This window comes from Chiloscyllium punctatum, chromosome 17 (genome assembly GCF_047496795.1).
Source record: "Chiloscyllium punctatum isolate Juve2018m chromosome 17, sChiPun1.3, whole genome shotgun sequence".
Classification (NCBI taxonomy): domain Eukaryota; kingdom Metazoa; phylum Chordata; class Chondrichthyes; order Orectolobiformes; family Hemiscylliidae; genus Chiloscyllium; species Chiloscyllium punctatum.
This window is the reverse complement of record NC_092755.1, coordinates 68333113-68356349: the sequence shown is the minus strand read 5'-3', so window position 1 is coordinate 68356349 and position 23237 is coordinate 68333113. Positions and strand designations below refer to the sequence as shown.

Genomic DNA, 23237 nt, shown 5'->3' with positions numbered 1-23237 from the left:
GTGCAACCCAATAAATGGTCAGAAATGCTTCAGAAGCACTTCACAACACTGCACCCTCCAGTCTCTAGGTGGATAAACGTGGCATCTATATGGGAAAGCAATCACCTCAACAAATGCAGGACTTTCCAGTGATATCCATGCCCTAGGATGGATTCAAAAATTCATCAAATCTAATCAATTTCAAAATGCATATCCACTTGCATAAGGCATTGGCTCATTATAACAATTCCATCTCAAAAATCAAAATCAGTTAATAAGTGCATAATACGAAAATTGGACTGAACGTCATTATGTATCTGTGAAATAAACTCCAAAACACAAGCAACAAACAAAAGACCATTTATTTGTTGTGGTTCTGTTCGCCGGGCTGGGAATTTGTGTTGCAGACGATTCGTCCCCTGTCTCGGTGACATCCTTAGTGCTTGGGAGCCTCCTATGAAGCGCTTCTGTGATCTTTCCTCCGGCATTTGTAGTGGTTTGAATCTGCTGCTTCCGGTTGTCAGTTCCAGCTGTCCGTTGCAGTGGCTGGTATATTGGGTCCAGATCGATGTGCTTATTGATTGAATCTGTGGAGGAGTCCCACAGGAAAGCCACTCACACAGACCAAGTCCTGAACTACGAAAGCAACCACCCCAACACACACAAAAGAAGTTGCATCAAGATACTATTCAAAAGAGCCACAACACACTGCAATACACCAGAACTGCAAAAAGAGGAAGAAGAACACCTATACAATGTATTCACCAAAAACGGATACCCACGCAATTTCATCAACAGATGCCTAAGGGAAAAACAACGGAACGAAGACATGCCACAACCCAAAGGACTAGCCACACTATCATACATCAGGAGCATTTCCAAACTGACAGCCAGACTACTGCGACCACTAGGATCAACAGCACACAAACCAACAGCCACGCTCAGACAACAACTCACCAGAACGAAGGACCCGATACCCAGCATGAGCAAAACCAATGTAGTGTACAAAATCTCATGCAAGGACTGCACAAAACACTACATCGGACAAACAGGAAGACAGTTAATGATCCGCATCCATGAACACCAACTAGCCACGAAACGACACGACCAGCTATCCTTAGTAGCCACACACACAGATGACAAGCAACATGAATTCGACTGGGACAACACCACTATTATAGGACAAGCCAAACAGAGAACAGCCAGGGAATTCCTAGAGGCATGGCACTCATCCACAGATTCATTCAATAAGCACATTGATCTGGACCCAATATAGCGGCCACTGCAACGGACAGCTGGAACTGACAACCGGAAGTGGCAGATTCAAACCACTACAAATGCCAGAGGAAAGATCACAGAAGCGCTTCAAAGGAGGCTCCCAAGCACTGAGGATGTCACCGAGACAGGGGACGAATCGTCTGCAACACAAATTCCCAGCACGGCGAACAGAACCATAACAACGAGCACCCGAGCTACAAATCTTCTCACAAACTTGAAGACCATTTATTTGTTTTCATTTACCACATTAAGAAATACAATCTGACTCAAAGATAGTTTAAACCACTAGCATTTTACATGTGTTTGGGGTGACCTAAAATGCTAGAATGTGGTATATGAATGTGGCTTCTTATCGTCATAGTCATAGAAATGTACAACACAGAAACAGACCCTTCAGTTCAACTCATCTATGCTGACCATGTGATATTAAAGAGTTAATTTGCTCTGGTGACCTGCAAGAAATTGAATGCCCTGGGGGCAGAGTGGGATATCTCTGATCTACAGATAAGTGAATTTACATTCTCAACATTTGCCATTCAGAACCATTTACACAGCCATCTCCTATTATTCAGAAATAATTTAGGTTTGCATCATCACCCTATTCAAAATCAATAAAAATATTACAATTGGAATTTTGACTACTCCCTGTAGTTAATAAAAATGATTTGCAAAGGATTTGACCATTAAGGGACGATTGACATTATATTGTTTCTGGAGATGATTAGGTCACTGCATTGTGTCTTGGGCATGTGGCTGTGAGGGAGTGACTGGGGGTTGTCTTGTGGGCATTACTGACTGTGATGTAAAGATTGCATATAAAGGAAGAACTGTTTCCTTTGTTCAGGGAGACCCCTCGACATGCTTCGTAAGCATGGCGAAGAATGTTAAGAGTTTCTCCACAGCTTGTACTGTATTTGCTTAAACACTGTTTGGTTGTTGTTGGCATATTGCAGTTGCATCAAGTGTGTATGAATCTCAGGAAAAAGAACTTAACAACCAGATATCCTAAATTAATCTAGTCCTATTTGCCAGCACTTGGCCCGTATTCATATACCCAACTAGATGCCTCTTAAAATGTTGTAATTGTACTAGCCTCCACCACTTCCTCTGGCAGCTCATTCCATACATGCACCAACCTGTGTGTGAAAAAGTTGCCCTTTAGGTCCCTTTTAAATCTTTCCCCTCACACCCTATGTCCTCTAGTTCTGGACTCCTGCACCCCAGATAATCTGACCAACATTGTCCTGTACAGGGCAAAGGTGGAACTTGTCAAAATATTGCAGGAAAATGTTGTGCATGCGCGCGCGTGTGAGCACACTCTATTTGGAGACTTACCCACAAAGATAGTAGTAGTAGCAGCAGTCTTGTTATTGGTGTCCAGTCCGGCTGCCCCGGAGAGGGAGTGGGTGTGTACGGTGTTGGACAGGGTTATGGGGTGGGGGCAGTGTTGCAATGGATCGCGAGCAGGGGGGCTGTATTGGACGGGGTTGAGGGGCGGGAGGCTGTGTTGCATGGGTTCGTGAGCAGGGATTCAGGGCAGGGGGCAGCGTTGGATGGGGCGGTGTTGGACAAGGGGTTGGGGGCCTCCCACGCTGTGTTGCTGCTGCAGCAGTCTCTTGGACAAGGAGCAGACTTTAAAAACTCTGAGCCCCAGAGTAAAGGCATTTAATCAATTAACGAAATAATCGATATTCTGAACGAAATAGTGCCTGCCAGTTAAGTTCGAATAATCGAGGTTCCCTGTAAATTTCTTCGGAACCCTTTCGATTTTCACAACATCCTTCCAATAGGAGGGAGGCCAGAATTGCACACAATACTCCAAAACTGGCCTAACCAATACAGTTGCAACATGACCTCCCAAATCCTATACTCGAGGCTCTGATCAATACATTCTTATGTTTATTATATTGTTGTCAATCCTGATGCAATCTTATGTGCTTATATATGATGTGATAGATTAGCTGTCCAAATCAATACTGAGATCAAATTTCTGTTTTTTTTAACCCAAACTTCTACAGTTTTCTTGACCACGTAAGTCAAATATATACCGAACTTTCATACATGAAAATTTTGATTTAAAACAAACTAAACAATCAATAAAAAAATTATAATAAGATTGTATCATCCTTCAGGATGTGGGCTACATTAAGTAAAAATAACAGAGTCGTTCAAGCTGAAAATGTTATCACGCTTCACAAAATATACCAATTTCAAATGGCTCAGTCTAAATTTACCTTTGAGATCAGAACCCCACTTAATCCCATAATCTTTGGACTGACATTTCAATTCAGTGCTATGGAATGTTCCACTGTTGAAATCTCATCTTTCTATTGAAATGTTAAACTTAACCCAAATCTGTCTTCTCAAGGCAGAACAAAATGATTTTATGATATCACTGCAAGGAAAGCAGAATGAATTTTGTATCCTATCTATAGCTATCACACAACCAACACTTACCAGATGGGTTTATTGCTTATCTTATTGCTGTATGTGGGACATTGCATCATGTAAATTGTGTGTCATAGATCCTGTATTACAGCAATGACTACATTTCAGAAGTATTCATTGTAATGGTCTTAGGGTGTTCTGATGCCACGAAAAACATTATATGTAATGAGCTATTTCCTTTTAAGTAAAGCAGACATCAGGAGTTTGAGAGAATACTCTCCACTTGTCCGAATGGGAGCAGCTCCAGCAGTAATAAAGATGCCCAACATCGTTCAGAACAAAGCAGCTTGCATGTTTGACACCCCAGTATCACTTAACATTCACTCCTTTCACCACTCTGGCAGCAGCATACCATCAATAGACTGTACTACAGCAAGTCATCCAGTGTCCTCCGATTGCACCTTCCAAACCTGCATCCTCTCCTACTCAGATAGTCAGGGCAGCAGATAAATTGCAATGTGCCCCATCTCCAAGTCCCCCTTCAAGCTATACACTACTCTGAACTGAAACTATATTACCACACCTTCAGTGATGCAAGATCTCCTTCCTAACCTGACTGTGGGTGTACCAATAACCCAACAACTGCAGTGATTCAAAAGGAAGATCACCACTGCTTTCTTGAACGCAATCAAGAATTGATAATAAATGCTGGCCTAGTTAGTGATGTTCACATCCCACAAGGGATTAAAAAGAAATAGACACTATATTGACAAATATCTGCAATATTACTAAACAATAATAATGGGAAGTGCTACTGGTACCAACTTACCTGTCTGCTTCATCAAAGACCACATATTCAACGTTCTGCAGCTTTAAGTTCATTTCCACAACTATATGCATTAAACGACCTGGTGTACCAATTATTCTGCAAGATGAACAAACAGGTCAAAAACAGGTTATAAATCTTTATCAAAACATTTTTGATACACATAATTCAGTATGGCAGTTGTTCATTCAATGTTTGCATATTTGGCATTCACTGGTAATGATTAAACTCTCAGCAAAGAGTCCTAGTGGTAATTAGTCTAGTATTCACATAACCAGGCTGTGATATAGGTACTTGCATGTTTCAGTATATGAAATGATTTTACTGTCCCATCCCTGCATTCAAAAACTAGGGAGACTTTTTTTTTAAAAAGTGACATGGCTACCCCTCAAACAGGTGTAAATAAAAATCCACAGCATTACTTGAAATGACCAGGAAGGTATTTCTTGGAACACCGTCAAATATCCATTCCTCAAATCAACATCACTTTTCCATCATATCAAAAACAGATTATCTGGTCTTTGTCATATCACCATTTCTGACAGCTTGCTACAGGAAAGATAGTTGCTGTGTTTCCTACACGCAATAGTGGCTACACTTCAAAAAGTACTAGTGTGCTTTAAAAATGCAAGGGTCATGTATCAAGTACATCAAACCACACTAGTTGCTTTCAAAATAACATTATAAATGGAGGTTTATATGACTTGCTACTGAAACAAGTGACATGACTTTGTAGTGGCCTATATTTACCAATCATAGGATAGAAATAATTTAGAAAACCTAGAAATAGATCTTAAGAATTACTTTCCATCATTATGCTTAGGTAATTCCTAATTTTCGAAGTACTGTTACAAAATTACTTTGGTTGCAAAAGATAAGAACGTCACAGGAGGACTAGAGACCACCATGCATAATTTTTCTCCACAAATGGAAAAAATAAAGTCTCTACCTAGCTAACTATGAGGAACAGACATGAAGTAAGCCTGAGTTCACAAGCTCCAACACACAGCATCATTAAGCTGTCTTGAGTTACCAAAAAATGACAAATTCCATTATTGCTCTCCTCCACCCACCCAAAAGGAACCAAAGGGACAGCATTAATAACTCAGTATTTCTACTGGCCTATTATCCTATTCCAACAAATGTTAAACTGTTTTTTTTTCTTGAGGAGAGTATATTTCTATGAAAGATGGTTACAGAATTTTAAACTGATCCCAACCGCTTTGTGGGAGATATTTTAAATTGAATTTCAAGCAGCTCAACATGTTCATAATACACCAAACAAAGCAATATTGCATCACATTTTGTATGACACAGTTTTGAACAAATTTAAAAATTAACCAAATTCAAGGAATCATTCTCAAGTGGTTCAGCATTATCAAATAAGTTTTAAGTAAAGTGTTAACTTACATGTCAGGGTTTTCGTGCAGTGCTTCAAACTGATCCTCCATTCTGAAAGAAATAGTACCACACATCCCATTACATTCTTGGCTTTTCTTGGTTCAAAAGAGCTACACTATAAAGACCACAAATTATCACACAAAAATGTACTCACTTGTCTCCACCCAAGATTAAAGCTGTTTTGAAGCCAGAAAACTTTCCCAGCTGCAAATCAAGACAACAGAACAGAAAATCATTGGTGTACAGTTATGCATGTTTTTTTCTGTTCAAGTTTAGAGTAATGTTACTTTGAAAAATAAAATTGAGTATTAATTGAATCAGTGCATATACAAACTTATTCTTCAGAATTATCAGTTAAAAATAACATTAAAATGTAACAGCTATCATAATGTATCAAGGTAAACTGTCCTGAAGTGAGGAACCAGGAATAGGACATGGTGGAGTTCAGTAGTATAACTCCATCCAAGTCTTGTCTAGTTATATTTTATGATATTTGAAACAGTGATTGTAATTCAAAAGTATACAATCAACTGATTGTGAATCAGTTTGGAATAGTTGAGACTTGTGGTAAGATGTGGTATAAACAGTTATTCTTTTATTTTTTGACAAATTACATTTCCTGAATTACAACAGTAATACCTTTGGCTTTAAAGCACTTTGAGGTAACACAGTGAACTTAAATGCAAGTCCGCTTTTCTCTTATGTGAATTAACATGTTTGAGAAGTTCATAATTTATTTTGTTAAACACCATTATTAGCATGCTTTTCCTAATGCTCAATGTCTTATTGGCTTGCCTTGTATCATGAAGCTTAAACAGAGAATAACCATAAGAATGCTAAAAGATAAAGCACACGTCCATTATTTACCCAAATATAATTGCACAGTGCTAGTAAGAATATAAATCATACTGGAACGAAAGGATTTCAAAATTGTTCCTAAAAACACTAAACAATTCCTATTGTCTATTATTATAAGAAGGCAACAAATTATTTTGGAACCAATTAGGCTGGTTCCATGCTTGCTTTATTTTAAACTGAATCTATATTTCTTGAATACATAAACCATAAGTTAGCATTTTACCTCTTTAGTGAACTTCATGGTTTGTAACGCCAGTTCTCTGGTTGGAGTAAGGATTAAAGCTCTTGCTCCTGACTGAGCATTGTGCACCTTCAGTCGTTCAAACAACGGAATAAGAAATGCTGCAGTCTTACCGCTACCTGTCCGTGCCATTGCAACGACATCCTTGCCATCCAATATCACGGGGATAGTCTAAAACAGAGAACAGGTTTTTTAATTCCTCAAAGTAAACGTTTAAGGTATGATAATGAATGGGTCCCTTCCATTATATAAAACATGTTTATCTACTACTGAAAACTTCTTTGATTGAAATTAAGCTGCTCAAGTTTCTCAAACTGAACCTGTAAATTTAGCTGTTAATTATAGCTGTGCTGTCCGTGAGGATGCAGTTTCAATAAATATATGTTGTACCAAAGTTTTTAAAGTGTATTGAAAATTATAAAAGGATTTGAACATGACTACTATTATGCATCCATTTATGCTCAGTTCGAGATCAGCAACAACAGAGGTCTGAGGGCAAGCCTGTTGCTTGCTATCTCTGCTGATGGCAAAGAAATATGCGAGGTAAAAATTTATACCTTTATTAATCTATTTAAGAAAGATGATAAGGACACGCCAGGGAATTATAGACCAGCGAGCCTGACGTCAGTGGTGGGCAAGTTGGTGAAGGGAATTCAAAGGATGTACATGTATGTGGAAAGGCAAGGACTGATTAGGGTTAGACATCATGGTTTTGTGCATAGGAAATCACATCTCATAAACTTGATTGAGTTTTTTGAAGAAGTAACAAAGAGGATTGGTGAGGGCAGAGCGGTGGACATGATCTATATGGACTTCAGTAAGGCGTTCGACAAGGTTCCCCATGGGAGACTGGTTAATAAGGTTAGATCTCATAGAATACAGGGGAAACTAGCTATTTGAATACAGATGAATTGGTGCTGAGTCCACTACATTTCACCATTTATGCAAATGACTTAGATATGAACATAAAAGGTAGAGTTAATAAGTTTGCAGCTGACACCAAAATTGGAGGTGTAGTGGACAGTGAAAAAGGTTATCTCAGATTACAACAGGATCTTGATCAGATGAGCCAATGGGCTGAGGAGTTGCAGGTGAAGTTTAATTAAGATAAATGTGAGGTGCTGCATTTTGGTAAAGGAAATCTTAGCAGGACTTATACACTTAATGGTAAGGTCTGCGGGTGTGTTGCTGAACAAAGCGACCTTGGAGTGCAGGTTCGTAGCTCCTTGAAAGTAGAGTCACAGGTAGATATAGTGAAGGTCGCGCTTGGTATGCTTTCCTTTATTGGTCAGAGTATTGAGTATCGGAGTTGGGAGGTCATGTTGTGGCTGTACAGGCCATTGGTTTGGCCACTTTTAGAATTTTTGCAATTCTGGTCTCTGTCATGTCAATAGGACGTTGTGAAACTTGAAAGAGTTCAGAAAAGATTTACAAGGATGTTGCCAGGGTTGGAGGATTCGAGCGGTGGGGATAGTTTGAGTAAGCTAGGGCTGTTTTCTCTGGAGCGTCAGAGGCTGAGGGGTGAACTTATTGAGGTTTACAAAATCACGAGGGGCACAGATAGGATAAATTGACAAAGTCTTTTCCCTTGGGTGGGGTAGTCCAGAACAAGAGGGAATAGGTTGAGGGTGAGAGGGGAAAGATATAAAAGAAACCTAAGGGGCAACATTTTCACCACAGAGTGGTGTGTGTTTCCGTGCTGTACATCTCTACAACTCTATAACTAATCTGACTGACACTCTCAAGATTTGACTGAGAAACTGAGGTTATACTTAGAAATAAAATTGGCAAGTGCTGAAATTTTCTACATAGGTTTAAAGTCACAAATGTATGTTAATAGATACTCTTAAGATGTTGACAATATTTTTCTTTATTCACTTTGTGCATGTAAATGTCACTGGCAACATCAACATTCGTTTCCAACTTCTCAAAGATAATTGGGGAAGGTGTAGCACACCAATATTTGACTTTTCTATAATGGCTTAATACAACTAGAATAGACTATTTCAAAAAGCATTTAAGAGTCTCCCACATTGAGTTTCATTTGGTCAGACCAGTTAAAAATAGCAAGTTTATTTCACTCAGTTTTCACCACAATCCAGTAGATTCATGACTATTGCTAATGAGATTTATTCATTAGTTGAATTTAAAGCACAGAATATTATTTCAAAGATGACAGACAGCAGCAAGTTGCAGCAAAAGAGGGATTTGAGGGTCCTAGAAGATGAATTACATAAAGCTAGCAAACGGGTTCGGAGGACAACAAGGAAAGTCAATACAATGGTAGCCCTTATTTCATAGGGAATGGAGTACAAAAATAGGTAAGTCTTCCTAAAATTATACAAGGTATTAGTCAGACCACACCTGGAATGCTATGAAACATTCTGGTCTCTTTATCTCAAAGAAAGATGCCCTGGTATTAGAGGCAGTGCTGAGAAAGTGCACGAGGCTGAATCCAAACATGCAAGGATTTTCTTCGGAGATTGTAGAGGTTGGGTTTGCACTCATTAGAGTTTAGAAAAATGAGTGGAGCTCTTGTTGAAACATATAAGATTCCTCAGGGGCTTAATAGGGTAGATATTTTTCCTTGTGGAAGAGACGAGAAACAGATGGCATAATCTCAGAGAAAGAGCTCGCCCAGTTAAGACAGAGATGAGGAGGTAATTCTTCTCTCAAGAGTAACGAATCGACGAATGCTTTACCATGAACGACTATGGAGCTAAGTCATTGAATATATACACTTTAGGCTAAGACAGATAAATTTTAAATCAGTGCGGGAATCAGGGATTATGGAGTAAAAAGGCAGGAAAGTTGAGTTAAGGATTATTAGATTAACCACAATTCTGTTGAATGGCCTACTTCCAGTCATATATCTTATGGTCTAAAGACCCCCAGTTGCCATGGTGGGATTTGAACAACTGTTCCTGTGAAGCTTTAGTCTAGGCCTCTGATTACTACCTAGTAACATGACTATTATATTAGCGTTCCCCATTTTCTTATTTCATTTTTATTTGAGAACACTCAATATTCTGTAAATGAAAAATTATTAAACGTACTAATTTTTCTAGTATCTTTTTTATGACAACCTTTCATTTTGATGATGATGGAATGATTATTACATATTTATGCTAATGGGACAGCATAAATGCATTTCTTCCGCTTATGATAAAGGTTCTTTCACATGTACTATTTATAATGAAAATCAATGTTGCAATGACTTGTCTCAATATTAGCATGGCAACAAGTTACCTTTCTCTGAATTGGCGTTGGTACTTTGTATCCTTTCTTCATAATACCTTTAAAAACAGGAAAGCTCAAACCTGTGGAAAAAACGGGAAATAACAATTGAGCACTAATGTTAAAAGTCAACATATAATTTCTGCATTATGTCTTTATTCAGTACTGGTAGTCACAAATTCAGGTCCAAGAAAATCTCTGCATCACCATAATAGGATGAGAACATGCCAGATGAGAACGTCTAAGACATAGTTTTTTTAAAAAGTAAACACACAAATGGTACATTCCAGAGTGCAAACAATCAAGTGTATTACACTGAAGAGCAAACAGAAGGATATGTAATTCAAGTAATCAGATTAAGCAAATTAAGCCTAACTTCCTGCCACATGTACATATTCAGGTTTTGAGAATACAAATGCAATTCCTGTCCATTGGATATTACTTCTATTATCATAGCTTTACATTCAAAATGGAAACCAAAATAAAATCATAATTCTGTAATTACACCCAACTATCAGTCTATTATTGCCCATTTCTAACTTCAGTTTTAGTGGTGCAGAAACCTATATGTTGGGAAAGGTATGAATAAGAGTTTAAGTAACTTCAGTTAGTTAAGGGTTAAATAGAGACAAGCAGTTCTAGTTAGAAACGCTGTTGGTAAAAAGTCAGAACTGAATGATCACAGATGTCCATAAACAGGATAAGGACAGTGACAGCAAGGCCACATAATCAGAAAAGGTAAGGAAGGCTTGGATTAATAGAAGCAATACCTGAGATACATATAAGGGAAATAAGTGACATCTGTTCAACATAAGATTATAAATTGATGACATTAAAAATTGAGTATATAACAGTGTATAAAAGCTGGAAACTTGTGGCTCTTTGCAGTGTTTAGTGTTAGGGTGTTAAGGAGGACAATTATTGCATTTATTTGAATAAACTGTTCTAACCTATACTGGAGTCTCCTGATGGTTTGTAACGTTAAACGATGACAATTCTAAACTACCTTAATTCCTTATTTCTCAAAACTTGTTACAAACCCAATTATTTTTCACTAATAGCACAACATTAAACCCTTCCTATTCATATACCCATCCAGATGCCTTTTAAATGTTGTAATTGTACCAGCCTCCACCACCACCTCTGGCAGCTCATTCCATACACGTACCACCCACTGTGTGAAAAAGTTGCAACATTAAAGCACTGCATAAAATTAAGAGAAAATGTATGATTTTAAAACCGAAACTGAATTACATGTGCACACCTTAAGTCTAAATATTCCCCACTTGATAAAACCATTTAATTTCTGCACTTCTGCAAAGACTTCAACAATTAGTAACAACTTTGTTTTAATTTTAAATCCAGAACAGCTCCCTATGTTACATCCAATTGTAAATTAGTTGAAAATGCACTTGGCTTTAAACCAAGGAGACAGAACATGCAGGATAAATCAAGACACTGCAATGACTTGAAATAAAGAGACTGCTTTTATTAGAAAAAATATCATTTTCTGTTCATACAGTGAGAGGTTGAATAGGCTGGTGCTGTTTTACCTGGAGCATCAGAGGCTGAGGGGTGACCTTATAGATGTTTATAAAATCATGAGGGGCATGGACAGGATAAATAAACCACTTCAAAAAGTGAGGTGCTGGAAAAACGCAGCGGGTCAGGCAGCATCTGAGGAACAGGAGAGTCGACGTTTCAGGCATCGTTCCTGATGAAGGACTTATGCCAGAAACGTCGATTCTCCTGCTTGTTGGATGCTGCCTGACCTGTTGTGCTTTTCCAGCAGCTCACTTTTCGACTCTGATCTCCAGCATGTGCAGTCCTCACTTTCTCCTAAATAGACAAGGTATTTTTCCTTGGGTGGGCGAGTCCAGAACTAGTGAGCATAGGTTTAGGGTTAGAGGGGAAAGATTTAAAAGGGACCTAAGGGGCAACTTTTTCACACAGAGGGTGGTACGTGTATGGAATGAGCTGCCAGAGGTGGTGGTGGAGGCTGGTACAATTACAGCATTTAAAAGATATCTGGATGGGTATATGAATAGAAAGGGTTGAGAGGTATGGGCCAAGAGCTGGCAAATGGGACTAGATTAATTTAGGATATCTGGTTGACATAGATGAGTTTGACCGAAGGGTTTGTTTCCACACTGTACATTTCTATGACTCTATGATGATATCCATACTTTAGTAGAGAAAACCTCAAGATGTGTTTATGGTGGGAAGTCTAGATATAAAATCTCAGCACTACTTTTAATAAGTACTCTACATAAACTGAGAATAGTATTCTACAGTGTGCAAAATATAGTTCAAAGAGAAAAGAGCAGAGGTTCAGGTGTGTAAACTTTAGAAACAAACTGCACTTGAATTGTAACTAGATTATCAAGGGTCACATGAAACAAATTCCTGTTATGGTCATGCCTTAAATAACAAAAAGTTATTCAATTATTGAAAATTGTTGGGCATACCCATGGACTGAAAGCCTCCCGACTTCTTCTTTCTATTCTGTTGCCGGACCATTTCTCTCGTGTCTGGTTCTACATCTGATGGACAATCACCTGAAGGAAAGCTTTGTAAACATCTATTGTTGTGCTGCAAAAGTAATTAAAACCATATCATTATTATTTGAATATAAATAAACATATTTTTCTGTGATACCAATAAATTATACATAATATTCTTTTGGGACAGGGAGTTATCTCTAAAGTAACTTAAACTTACAACTAATTAAATCCTGATAAAATCTACAAAAAAGTATTTTGGGTAATCAAAGATGAAGAACAGGAAAAAATTGTGGCTGGAAGAGCTGCTCCTTTTTTGAGGCATTTTAGGTGTTGGAGGTGATTTCCTCAAGTTCCAGGAGCAGCAATTATTGTTTTACATGCTGTTGCATTGTTTTGGAACTTTGCAGGAAAAAGTCAAAAAAATGGCACTTTTGAAAGAGAGAAGGAAAGACAATAGGCAGCACATGGTCACTGAAGGAGAGAGAGAAAGAAACCCACACTGCTAACTGACACATCAGTGAATCTGCACAGTTATTGCCTTTGCTGTTTGAATTCATGTTTCTCTGGACATCGGAGTACGTCAAGGAAAACTTAACCAACAGTGAAATTCACAACTGATTCTGGAGGAACCTTGTGGCAGAGCTCACAGCACAGGAATAGATAAGTGCATAGATTTTAAGTGTAGCCTTGCTGTAAATCTACAACAGTGATGACAGTGGGTTATTTCTTGATTATATATTTTATTGAGATCTGTCTCTCGACTAAATTTTTAAAATATAAACCATATGTATTAGATTACTTTGGGGTAGTTTTTTTTTAAAATGCAATAAGACAGTGCTACTTTTTGGGTCTGTAGATTGTGGAGAAGCAAAGATGGCCTTTAATAGAGTGATAGCTCTTTTTTGTTGGATATGGGAATGTATGGAGAGTTTACAGGTTACTGAGGATTGTCTCTGCAGGAAATGTCTTTGGTTGCGAATCCTATCAGATCAAATGGATTGGATGGAGCAACAGTTGGAGGCAATGAGGAATTTACAACAGCAATGGGATGTGATGGATGGTAGATATAGGGAGAAAAGCTGCAAATACACAGTCAGATAGATGGGTTAACTCCAGAAAAGGTAGGAGAGGAAAGCAGGTGGTGCAGTCTTCTGTGGCTATCCCTATTTCAAACAAGTACGCTGCTTTGAAAAATGTAGGGGATTGATGGACTCTGAGGAACGTAGCACAAACAGCCAAAGTTTCTGCTATCAAAACAGGCTCTAATGTAATGAGGGGTATGTCAGGTTCCAAGCGATCGATTGTGATAGGGGACTCTCTAATCAGAGGCACACACAGACGTTTCTGCGGCAAGCAGTGAAAATTCAGAATGGTGTGTTGCCTCCCTGGTGCCAGGAACAACGATGTCTCAAAGAGTACAAAATATTCTCAAAGGGGAGAGGGACCAGCAGGAGGTCATTGTACACACTGGAATCAATAACATACGAAGGGAAAAGACTGAGATTCTGAAGGGAGAATATAGAAAGTTAGGCAGGAATTTAAAAAGGAAGTCCTCGAAGGTAGTAATATCTGGATTATTCCTGGTGCTACTAGCTAATAAGGATAGGAATAGACAATAGAGCAGATGAATGTCTGGCTGAGGAGCTGGTGTATGGGAGAAGGGTTCACATTTTTGGATCATTGGAATGACTTCTGGGGTAAAAGTGACCCGCACAAGAAGGACGGTGACTTGTACAAGAAGAATGGATTGCACCTGAATTGGAAGGGGGCTAATATACCAGCAGGGAGATTTGCTAGAGCTGCTCAGGAATTAGTAAAGGGGGTGGGTGGGACCAAGGGAGATAGTGAGGAAAGCTCTATTTGAAACTAGTACAGTTGGGCAAAGAAGCAAGTCAAACAAACAACCACAGCTGGCAGGAACAAAGAAGGCCTGATATATTATTCTGCATTTACTTCAATGCAAGAGGCCTAACAGGGAAGGCAGATTCAGGGCATGGTTAGGAACATGGGACTGGGATATCAAAGCAATTTCAGAAACATGGCTCAGGGATGGACAGAACTGGCAATTTAATGTTCCAGGATACAAATGCCACAGGAAGGATAAAAAGGAATGAAAGAGAGAAAGGAGAGTGGCGTTTTTGAAAAGGGATAGCATTACAACTGTACTTAGGGAGGATATTCCTGGGAATACATCCAGGGAAGATATTTGGGTGGAACTGAGAAATAAGAAAAGGATTATCACCTTATTGGGATTGTATTATAGACCTCCTAATAGTCAGAAGGAAATTGAGAAACAAACATGTAAGGAGATCTCAGTTACTGAAAGAATATTAGCATGGTTATAGTTGGGGATTTTAACTTTCCAAACATAGACTGGGACTGCCATAGTGTAAAGGGTTTAGAAGGAGAGGAATTTGATATGTGGGTACAAGAAAATTTCCTGATTCATTATATCAATGTACCTACAACAGAAGGTGCAAAACTTGAACTACTCTTGGGAAATAAGCTAGGGCAGGTGACTGAAGTGTGGGGGAGCACTTTGGGGCCAGCGACCATAATTCTAAAAGTTTTAAAGTAATGATGGAAAAGGATGGACCGGATCTAAAAGTTGAATTCTAAACTGGAGGAAGGCTAATTTTGATGGTATTACGGAAGAACTTTCAAAAGCTGATTGGGGGCAGATAGTCGCAGGTAACAGAACGGCAGGAAAATGGAAAGCTTTCAGAAATGAGATAACGAGAATCCAGAGAAGGTATATTCCTGTCAAGGTGAAAGGAAAGGCTTGTAGATGTAGGGAATGCTGGATGACTAGAGAAATTGAGGTTTTGGTTCAGAAAAAGAAGGAAGCATATATCCGGTATAGACAGGAGAGATCAAATGAATCCTTAGACAAATATAAAAGGCAGTAGGAGTATATTTAAAAGGGAAATCAGGAGGGCAAAAAGAGGACGAGATAGCTTTAGGAAACAGGTTAAGGAGAATCCAAAGGGATTTTGTAAATAAATTAAGGCCAAAATGGTAACTAGGGAGAGAATAGGGTCCCTCAGAGATCAGCAAGACAGCCTTTGTGTAGAGCCACAGGAGATGGGGGGAATACTAAACAAGTATTTTGCATCAGTTTTTACCATGGAGAAGGACATGAAAGATATAGTATATGGAGAAACAGATGGTGACATCTTGAAAAATGTCTATATTACAGAGGAGATGGTGGTGGATGTGTTGAAATGCAAAAAAGTGGATAAATCCTGAGGACCTGATCAGGTGTACCCTAGAACGTTGTGGGAAGCTAGGGAAGTGATTGCTAGGCCCCTTGCTGAGATAGATGTACCATCAATAATCACAGGTGAGGTGTCGGAAGACTGGAGGGTGGCTAACGTGCTACCACTATTTAAGAAAGGTGGTAAGGAAAAGTCAGGGAACTACAGACTGATGAGCCTGACGTCAGCGGTGGGCAAATTGTTGGAGGGAATTGTGAGGGACAGGATTTACATGTATTTGGACGAAGACTGATTAAGGATAATCAGCTTGGCTTTGTGCATGGGAAATCATGTCTTAAGTTATAGAGAGTTTTCTGAAGAAGTAACAAAAGATGAGTGATGAGGGCAGAGTGGTGAATGTGATCTCTATGGACTTCAGTAAGACATTTGACAAGGTTCCCCATGGGAAACTGGTTAGCAAGATTAGATCTCATGGAATACAGGGAGAACTAACCTTTCAATACAGAACTGGCTCAAAGGTAGAAGACAAAGGGTGGTGGAGAAGGTTGCTATTCAGACTGGAAGCCTGTGACCAGTGGCGTGCCTCAAGGATTGATGTTGGGTCTACCACTTATCGCCATTTATATAAACGATTTGGACATGGGCTTAAGAGGTATAGTTAGTAACTTTGCAGCTGACACCAAAATTGGAAGTGTAGTGGACAGCAAAAAAGGTTACCTTAGATTACAAAGAGATCTTGATCAGATGGGCCTTGAGCTGAGAAGTGCTAGGTAAATGCTAGCTGATAAATGCTAAGTACTGCATTTTGGAAATGCAAATCAGAGCAGGACTTGTACACTTTATGGTAAGATCCTAAGGAGTGTTGCTGAATAACCTGTACTTGGAGTGCAGGTCTATTGTTCCTTGAAAGTAGAGTCGCAGGTAGATAGGATGGTGAAGGCAGCATTTGGTATGCTTTCCTTTATTGATCAGAGTATTGAATATCGGAGTTGGGTAGTCATGCTGCAGCTGTACAGGATGTTGGTTAGGCCACTGTTAGAATATTGCGTGCATTTCTGGTCTCCTTCCGATTGGAAAAAATGTTGCGAAACTTAAAAGGGTTCAGAAAAGATTTACAAGGGTCTTGCCAAGGTTGGAGGACTTGAGCTATAGGGAGAAGATGCGTAGGCTAGGGCTGTTTTCCCTGGACCCTCAGAGGCTGAGGGGTGACCTTATAGAGGTTTATCAAATCATGAGGGGCACAGATAGGAAAAATAGACAAAGTATTTTCTCTGGGGTGGGGGAGTCCACAACTAGAGGGCATAGGTTTAGGGTGAGAGGGGAAAAATATAAAAAAGACCTACTGGGCATCTTTTTCCACGCAGAGGGTGGTGCACAAATGGAATGAGCTGCCAGAGGAAGTGGTGCAGGCTGGTACAACTGCATCATTTAAAAGGCATCTGAATGAGTATACAAATACGATGGGTTTAAAGAGATATGTGCTGGCAAGTGGAACTAGATTAGGTTAGGGTATCTGGTCGGCATGGATGAGTTGGACCGAATGTTCTGTTTCCGTGCTGTACATCTCTATGACTCATAGTGAACATACAAGCCAAAACCAAAAATCTTTTTGTGCAAATCCTCACAGCTGATTTTGTTGTTGCTTTCTTTTTACTTGACACGTCTATATTGGACAGAGTGACACTAGTTTTGACCAGAGGTAACAGATAACTTTATCACAAAAACATGTGTTTCAAATCTAACCATGGAGATGACTCCTGAAGGGCAAGCTCTGCATTAAAAATAAAATTTGACTAAGTGATACAGTGGAGTCGGTTCATTGAAGAGAAACAGCCACTGACTCAACAGAATCATGAAATACACTCAAGATTTTGATTTTCAGATTTTGAAAAAAGGGGGAAAGCCCTACATAGGAACAGGGGTTAAAAGGCGTCCATCAAAATTATAAATACTATTGCAAAGAAACTTAGAGTTTTTCAAACAAAGGGTTTAAAATTAAATTTTTGTCACTTTTTAAGCTTGATCCAAGAAACCATGAAAGTGATCTTCAACAGCTGGGGTACTTTACTTTGAAAAGACTGAAGAGCTACCCAAGATAGGTATTTAGGTCTGAGAGACAAATTGATAGGATGATGTAGAGAAGGCCAAAACTAATGGCCACTAAGAAAGTCTCTAATAAATGCAATATTCCCAAGTATTAAGAGTAAGGAATAATCATGACAAATGGGTTAATGCATTTAAGGGGAAGCTAAGTAAGTGCATGAAAGGAAGGAAAATAGGACATGCTGATAGGGTCAGAAGTTAAGCGAAGCAAAAGGAAGCTCAAAGCAAGGAAACCTGCATGAGTGAGTAGAGTTACAACACACGGGTCAAACAGGAGAAGGCCATTTCTCAAACCTACTCGTGAATTCAACAGAATCATGGCGGATCCAAGTGTGGCCACAATTCCACAATTATGATTTATCCTGATAAAATTTGACTTCCTTGTTTACTAAGAATCAGTGCATCTCAAAATAGTTGTGGCCTTGCTCCATCCTTCTGTAAGGAAGAGCGTTCTAGAGATCCACCTTTTGATATAAAAACACCTAATCTGTCTTAAATGTACCTTAGCAAGTTTTGAGAAGACTTGTAGCTCAGGTTGAGGTTCTGGATACAAAAAAGTTTGCTCATTGAGCTGGAAATTCCAAATTTTTAAACTATGTCCCCTAGTTCTTGAATACTTCCCCAACCCAACAAGAGAAAACACCTTTTTAACATCCATCCTATCCAGTCACCCCAAAGATCTTAGATGTTTCTTTAAAGTTGCTTCCCATTCTTCTAAATTCCAACGGACATAGGCTCAATCGTAAGATAATCCCCACCCCACTCCTATCGAGATGCTAGTCAGACGAAGCTACCCTAAACGGTTTCAAATGCATCTATATCCTCTGACCATAAGCTACACATGGTCCAGAAGGAGAAATCATATCCAGAGTGAGAGACAGCCTGAGCAAGTATAGAATTTGGGAAATTGGGAGGCAGTGTGGGAATTCAGTGCAGAGGGGAGGTGGTGTTTTTTGCTTGCTTTCATTGCTGTTTTAAAAAAGATAATCGAAGCCCATGACCAAGAGCTCAGTGCAAAAGAAAGAGTGGCATCATATGAAAATCACAAGTTCATTGGTTGGGAATGGCTGATAATTTGACTATTATAGGATACTTTCAGATTGAAGGAAAATAGTGGAAAATTTTACAGGTTACTAACTAAAAGACCAGTAAACTTTAAAAAAAATCAAATTAAAAACTAAGTAAATAAAATAGAGATGCAGGGCAGGCAATGTGTTGTAACTACATGATGTGAGAGACGGTGGACCCCTTTGTGGCTTACAGTGTAGCAAGTATAAGTTGCTTCAGAAATTCCAGCTCAGAGTTGATTAGCTGGAGTCAGAACTTTGAACACAACAACTCACTAGGGAGGGTGTGTGTTGACCTCGTTTTGGTTTCAGGAAGCAGTCCCAACTCTTAGATTACGGTGGCTCAGTGGTTAGCACTGCTGCCTCACAGCACTAGGGTTCCAGGTTCAGCTCCAGCCTCGTGATCTGTATGTGTGGAGTTTGCACATTCTCCCAGTATCTGTGTGGGTTTCCTCCCAGAGACCAAAAATATGTGGGTCAGGTGAATTGGCCATGCTAAATTGCCCATAGTGTTAGATACATTAGTCGGAAGGAAATGGGTCTGGGTGGGTTACTCTTCGAAGGGTCAGTGTGGACTAGTTGGGCCAAAGTGCCTGTTTCCACGCTGTAGGGAATCTAATCTAATCTAAAAGACTATCTCAAGTTGGGTCCATGGGACAAGAAGGTGCAACTATGAGTGAAACAAGTAGAGGGATCCAGGAGGGAGTGCTAAAGAAGCCCTTGAGCTTGTCTAACAGGTTTGAGATTTTTGCTCTCGTGTGAACGAACGCCAGGTCTACAAGAAAGATGAATAAATTGACCATAGCACTGTGGTGCATACAGTGAGCCATTCAAGAGGTGGGAGAAAAGAGAAATGTAATTATAAATCGGGAATAGCACAGACAGGGGAATGGACACTGCTGTCTGTGGCCAGGATCGAGACTCCCAAAAGCAGTGCTGCATGCCTGATTCCCAGTTCAGGATCTCTCATCCTGGCAGCAGAGGAACTTGTGAGAGGGGAAAAAAAAAAATTCAATTGTCATGATCCAAGTAGGTACCAACAATATACAAGGAAGATATTCTGCTGAGGGTATAAGAGCAGCTAGGGGCTAAATTTAAAAAAAAAGCAGAATCAAAAAGGTAATTATCTTCAGATTACTACATGAGCCATTAGCTAATTGGTACAGGGTCAACAAGGTTCAAAGACTGGTGTGGGAGAAACAGGTTTGAACTCATGGGACATTGGCATCAGTATTGGTGAAGGAGGGAGCTGTACCAATGGGGTGGGCTCCACCTTCATCATGCTGGAACCAGAATCCTGGCAAATCATATCTGGGGCTGTGAATTGGGTTTTAAATTAAATTGTGTTTGGGGGGGGGGGGGCTCGACAGAAATTATTAAAATTACCAGAACAAGTCTTAGGTCAGCTTGTAAGGAAAGGCTCAGTGATTTAACTTCAGGCACAGCAGAAAAAGGGACATCTATGAGAACGGGAGCAGTCAACACAGGACTGGGGGTATTATAATTCAATACACACAGTATACAAAGCATCAGATGTGTAGCACAGATTGAAATTGGAGGGTATGACGTTGTGGGTATCACAAAGATGGGCTGCATGGGCATCAGGGCTGGGAACCAAATATCCAAGGATACGTATCCTACCAAAAGGACTGGAAGATGGGCAGAAGGGACAGGGTTGTTTTATTAGTAATAAATGAAAATAAATTGATTTGAAGGTGTGTTTGAGGAGCTGGCCAGAATTGATTGGAGGGGGAGCCTAGCAAGAGGACAGTGAGCAACAAAGGCAGGAGGTTCTCGGGGTGATTCAGGATACTTTGCAAACATTCACCCCTAGGACAAGGAAAAATGCTAACTGGAGGATGAGGCAACTGTGGCTGACAATGGAAATCAGTTACAGCATAAAATAAAAAGCAAAAGTATACGATTTGGTCAAGATTAGCAGGAAGCCAGAGGATTGGGAAACCTTTAAAAACCTGCAAAGGAGAAATAAAAAAAATGGTAAGGGGGGGGGGGTGGTGGTGGTGCAGGGAAACATGAAATGGGAGGGTAAGCCAGCTAATAAAATGAACGAAAATTGCAAAAGAGTGTTTTGAGATATATAAAGAGAAAGGCAAGAACGCACTTTGAACTGATGGAGAATACGGCTGGAGAAGAAGTAATGGGGAACAAAGATAGTGGAGGAAATGAATTGCTATTTTGCATCAGTCTTCACAGTGGAAGACACCAGCAGCATACCAGAACTTCAAGAGAATCAGGGGGAGAGATGAGCGTAGCAGCCATCACCTAGGAGAAGGTGCTAGGAAAGCTGACAGATCTGCAGGTGGATAAATCACCCAAACTGAATAGACTACATCCCAGAGTTCTGAAGGTGATAGCCAAGGAGATTGTTGAGGTATTGATGCTGATCTTTCAGGAATCACTGGAGCTAAGGAGGGTCGAAAATGCAAATGTAGCACGCCTATTTAAGTAGGGAGGCAGGCAGAAGACAGGAAATTATAGGCTGGCTAGCCTGACCACTGTCAGATTTTAGAGTCTATTATTAAGGATGAGATTGCAGAGTACTTAGAAGTACATGGTAAAATAAGGCAGAGCCAGCATCATCAAGGGGAGGTTAGGCCTGTCAAATCTCTTAGAATTCTTTAAGGAGGTAACGAGCAAGTTAGACAACAGAGAGCCAGTGAACATAAACTATTTTGATTTCCAGAAGGCCTGTGACAAGGTGACACATAGGAATCTCTTAAATAAGATGAGCCAATGGCATTAAGGGCCAGGTACTGACATGAATAGAGAATTGGCTAACTTGCAGAAGGTTAAAGGAGTCTTTTTTAGGATTGCATCCAGTGACTGCTGGTGTTCGCAGGTCAGTGTTGGTAACACAACTATCCATGTTACACATTAATGATCTGGACAAAGGAACTGAGGGCACTGTTGCTAAGTTTGCAGGTGACATAAAGATAGTTAGACGGACAGGTAGTGTTGAGGAAGCGAGTAGGCTGCAGAAGGACTTGGGTTGGCTAGGTGAAAGAAGTGGCGAATGGAATATGATGAAGAAAAGTGAGATTTACACTTTGGTAGTAACAAAAGAGAGGTAGATTCTTCGCTAAATTCGAGAAAAGCTTAGGAAATCTGAAGCATAAAGGAACTTTGTTAGTCCTATTTCAAAATTCTCTTACTGTTAATGTGCAGGTTCAGTTGGCAGTTTGGAAGGCAATATTAACATGCGTTTCAAGAGGGCGAGAATGGGATATATTGCCAAAGCTGTATAAGGCTCTGAAAAAAAAAATGTGGCTGTGGAAAAGCACAGCTGGTCAGGCAGCTTCAGAGGAGCAGGAGAGTTGACGTTTCAACCATAAGCTCTTCATCAGGAATGTGAAGAGTTTATGCTCGAAACATCACCTCTCCTGTTTTTCGGATGCTGACTGACCAGCTGCGCTTTTCCAGTGCCATGCTTTTTGACTCTGATCGTTAGCATCTGCAGTCCTCACTTTCTTCTCAGGCTCTGGACACACCACATTTGGAATATTGAGAGCAGTTTTAGGCCCTATACATAAGGAAAGACATGCTGGCTAGGGGGGATCCAGAGGAGGTTAACAAGAATGATCCTGGATTTCTTTAACTGCGGTGTCTCCCTCCTTCACCACCACATTCATTCTTCCTGTGGAGAATGCCCGATTTACTGATTATTTCCAGCATGCTGCATCACTGACCGACCCATCGGCCTCTCGCCGACTTCACACCGGCGGCAGAGAGCGGGCCGCTCATTCACGGGCCGCGGCCACCAACCTTGCCCACGCTGTCGTCCTCCTCGGATAAAGGAGCCAACTGGAACTCCCCGCCGTCACTCTCCACATCTACATCTCGATGGTGGGGCTGACTGTGGGCCCGCCGTTTCCAGCCTCTGTTCGGCCGCTTCTTCTTCAGCGCCATGTCTCCTGGCGATATTCAAACCGTTCAACCGTCCAGCCAAACACACGCGCTCCCCCTCATGCGAACTGCGCAGGCTCCCAGCAAGGTCAGAGATCAATGGGAACGTCCACTCGCTGCTGACAACGGGGGGGGTTGCAGGTGTGCAATTTAATTAGTTTGGCACAACACTCACAGATATGTATTTTTTCTGAAACTTCTCCATAGTTGAAA

At 40.2% G+C, this 23237-nt stretch overlaps 1 protein-coding gene across 2 annotated transcripts in view; it reads right to left on the bottom strand.

Moving 5' to 3' along the window:
- Nucleotides 1-23089, bottom strand: part of ddx54 (DEAD (Asp-Glu-Ala-Asp) box polypeptide 54) — a 51163-nt gene extending 28074 nt beyond the window's left edge. For both annotated transcript variants that reach the window (XM_072587364.1, XM_072587365.1), the window contains exons 1-7: nucleotides 22884-23089; nucleotides 12677-12800; nucleotides 10221-10291; nucleotides 6954-7142; nucleotides 6027-6076; nucleotides 5882-5923; nucleotides 4475-4570 (exon numbers count right to left, since the gene is read on the bottom strand). In XM_072587364.1, coding sequence (XP_072443465.1) covers nucleotides 4475-4570; nucleotides 5882-5923; nucleotides 6027-6076; nucleotides 6954-7142; nucleotides 10221-10291; nucleotides 12677-12800; nucleotides 22884-23027 — 716 coding nt within the window. In that variant the 5' untranslated portion in view covers nucleotides 23028-23089. The remainder of the gene's footprint in view (nucleotides 1-4474; nucleotides 4571-5881; nucleotides 5924-6026; nucleotides 6077-6953; nucleotides 7143-10220; nucleotides 10292-12676; nucleotides 12801-22883) is intronic.
- Nucleotides 23090-23237: the final 148 nt, after the last annotated feature.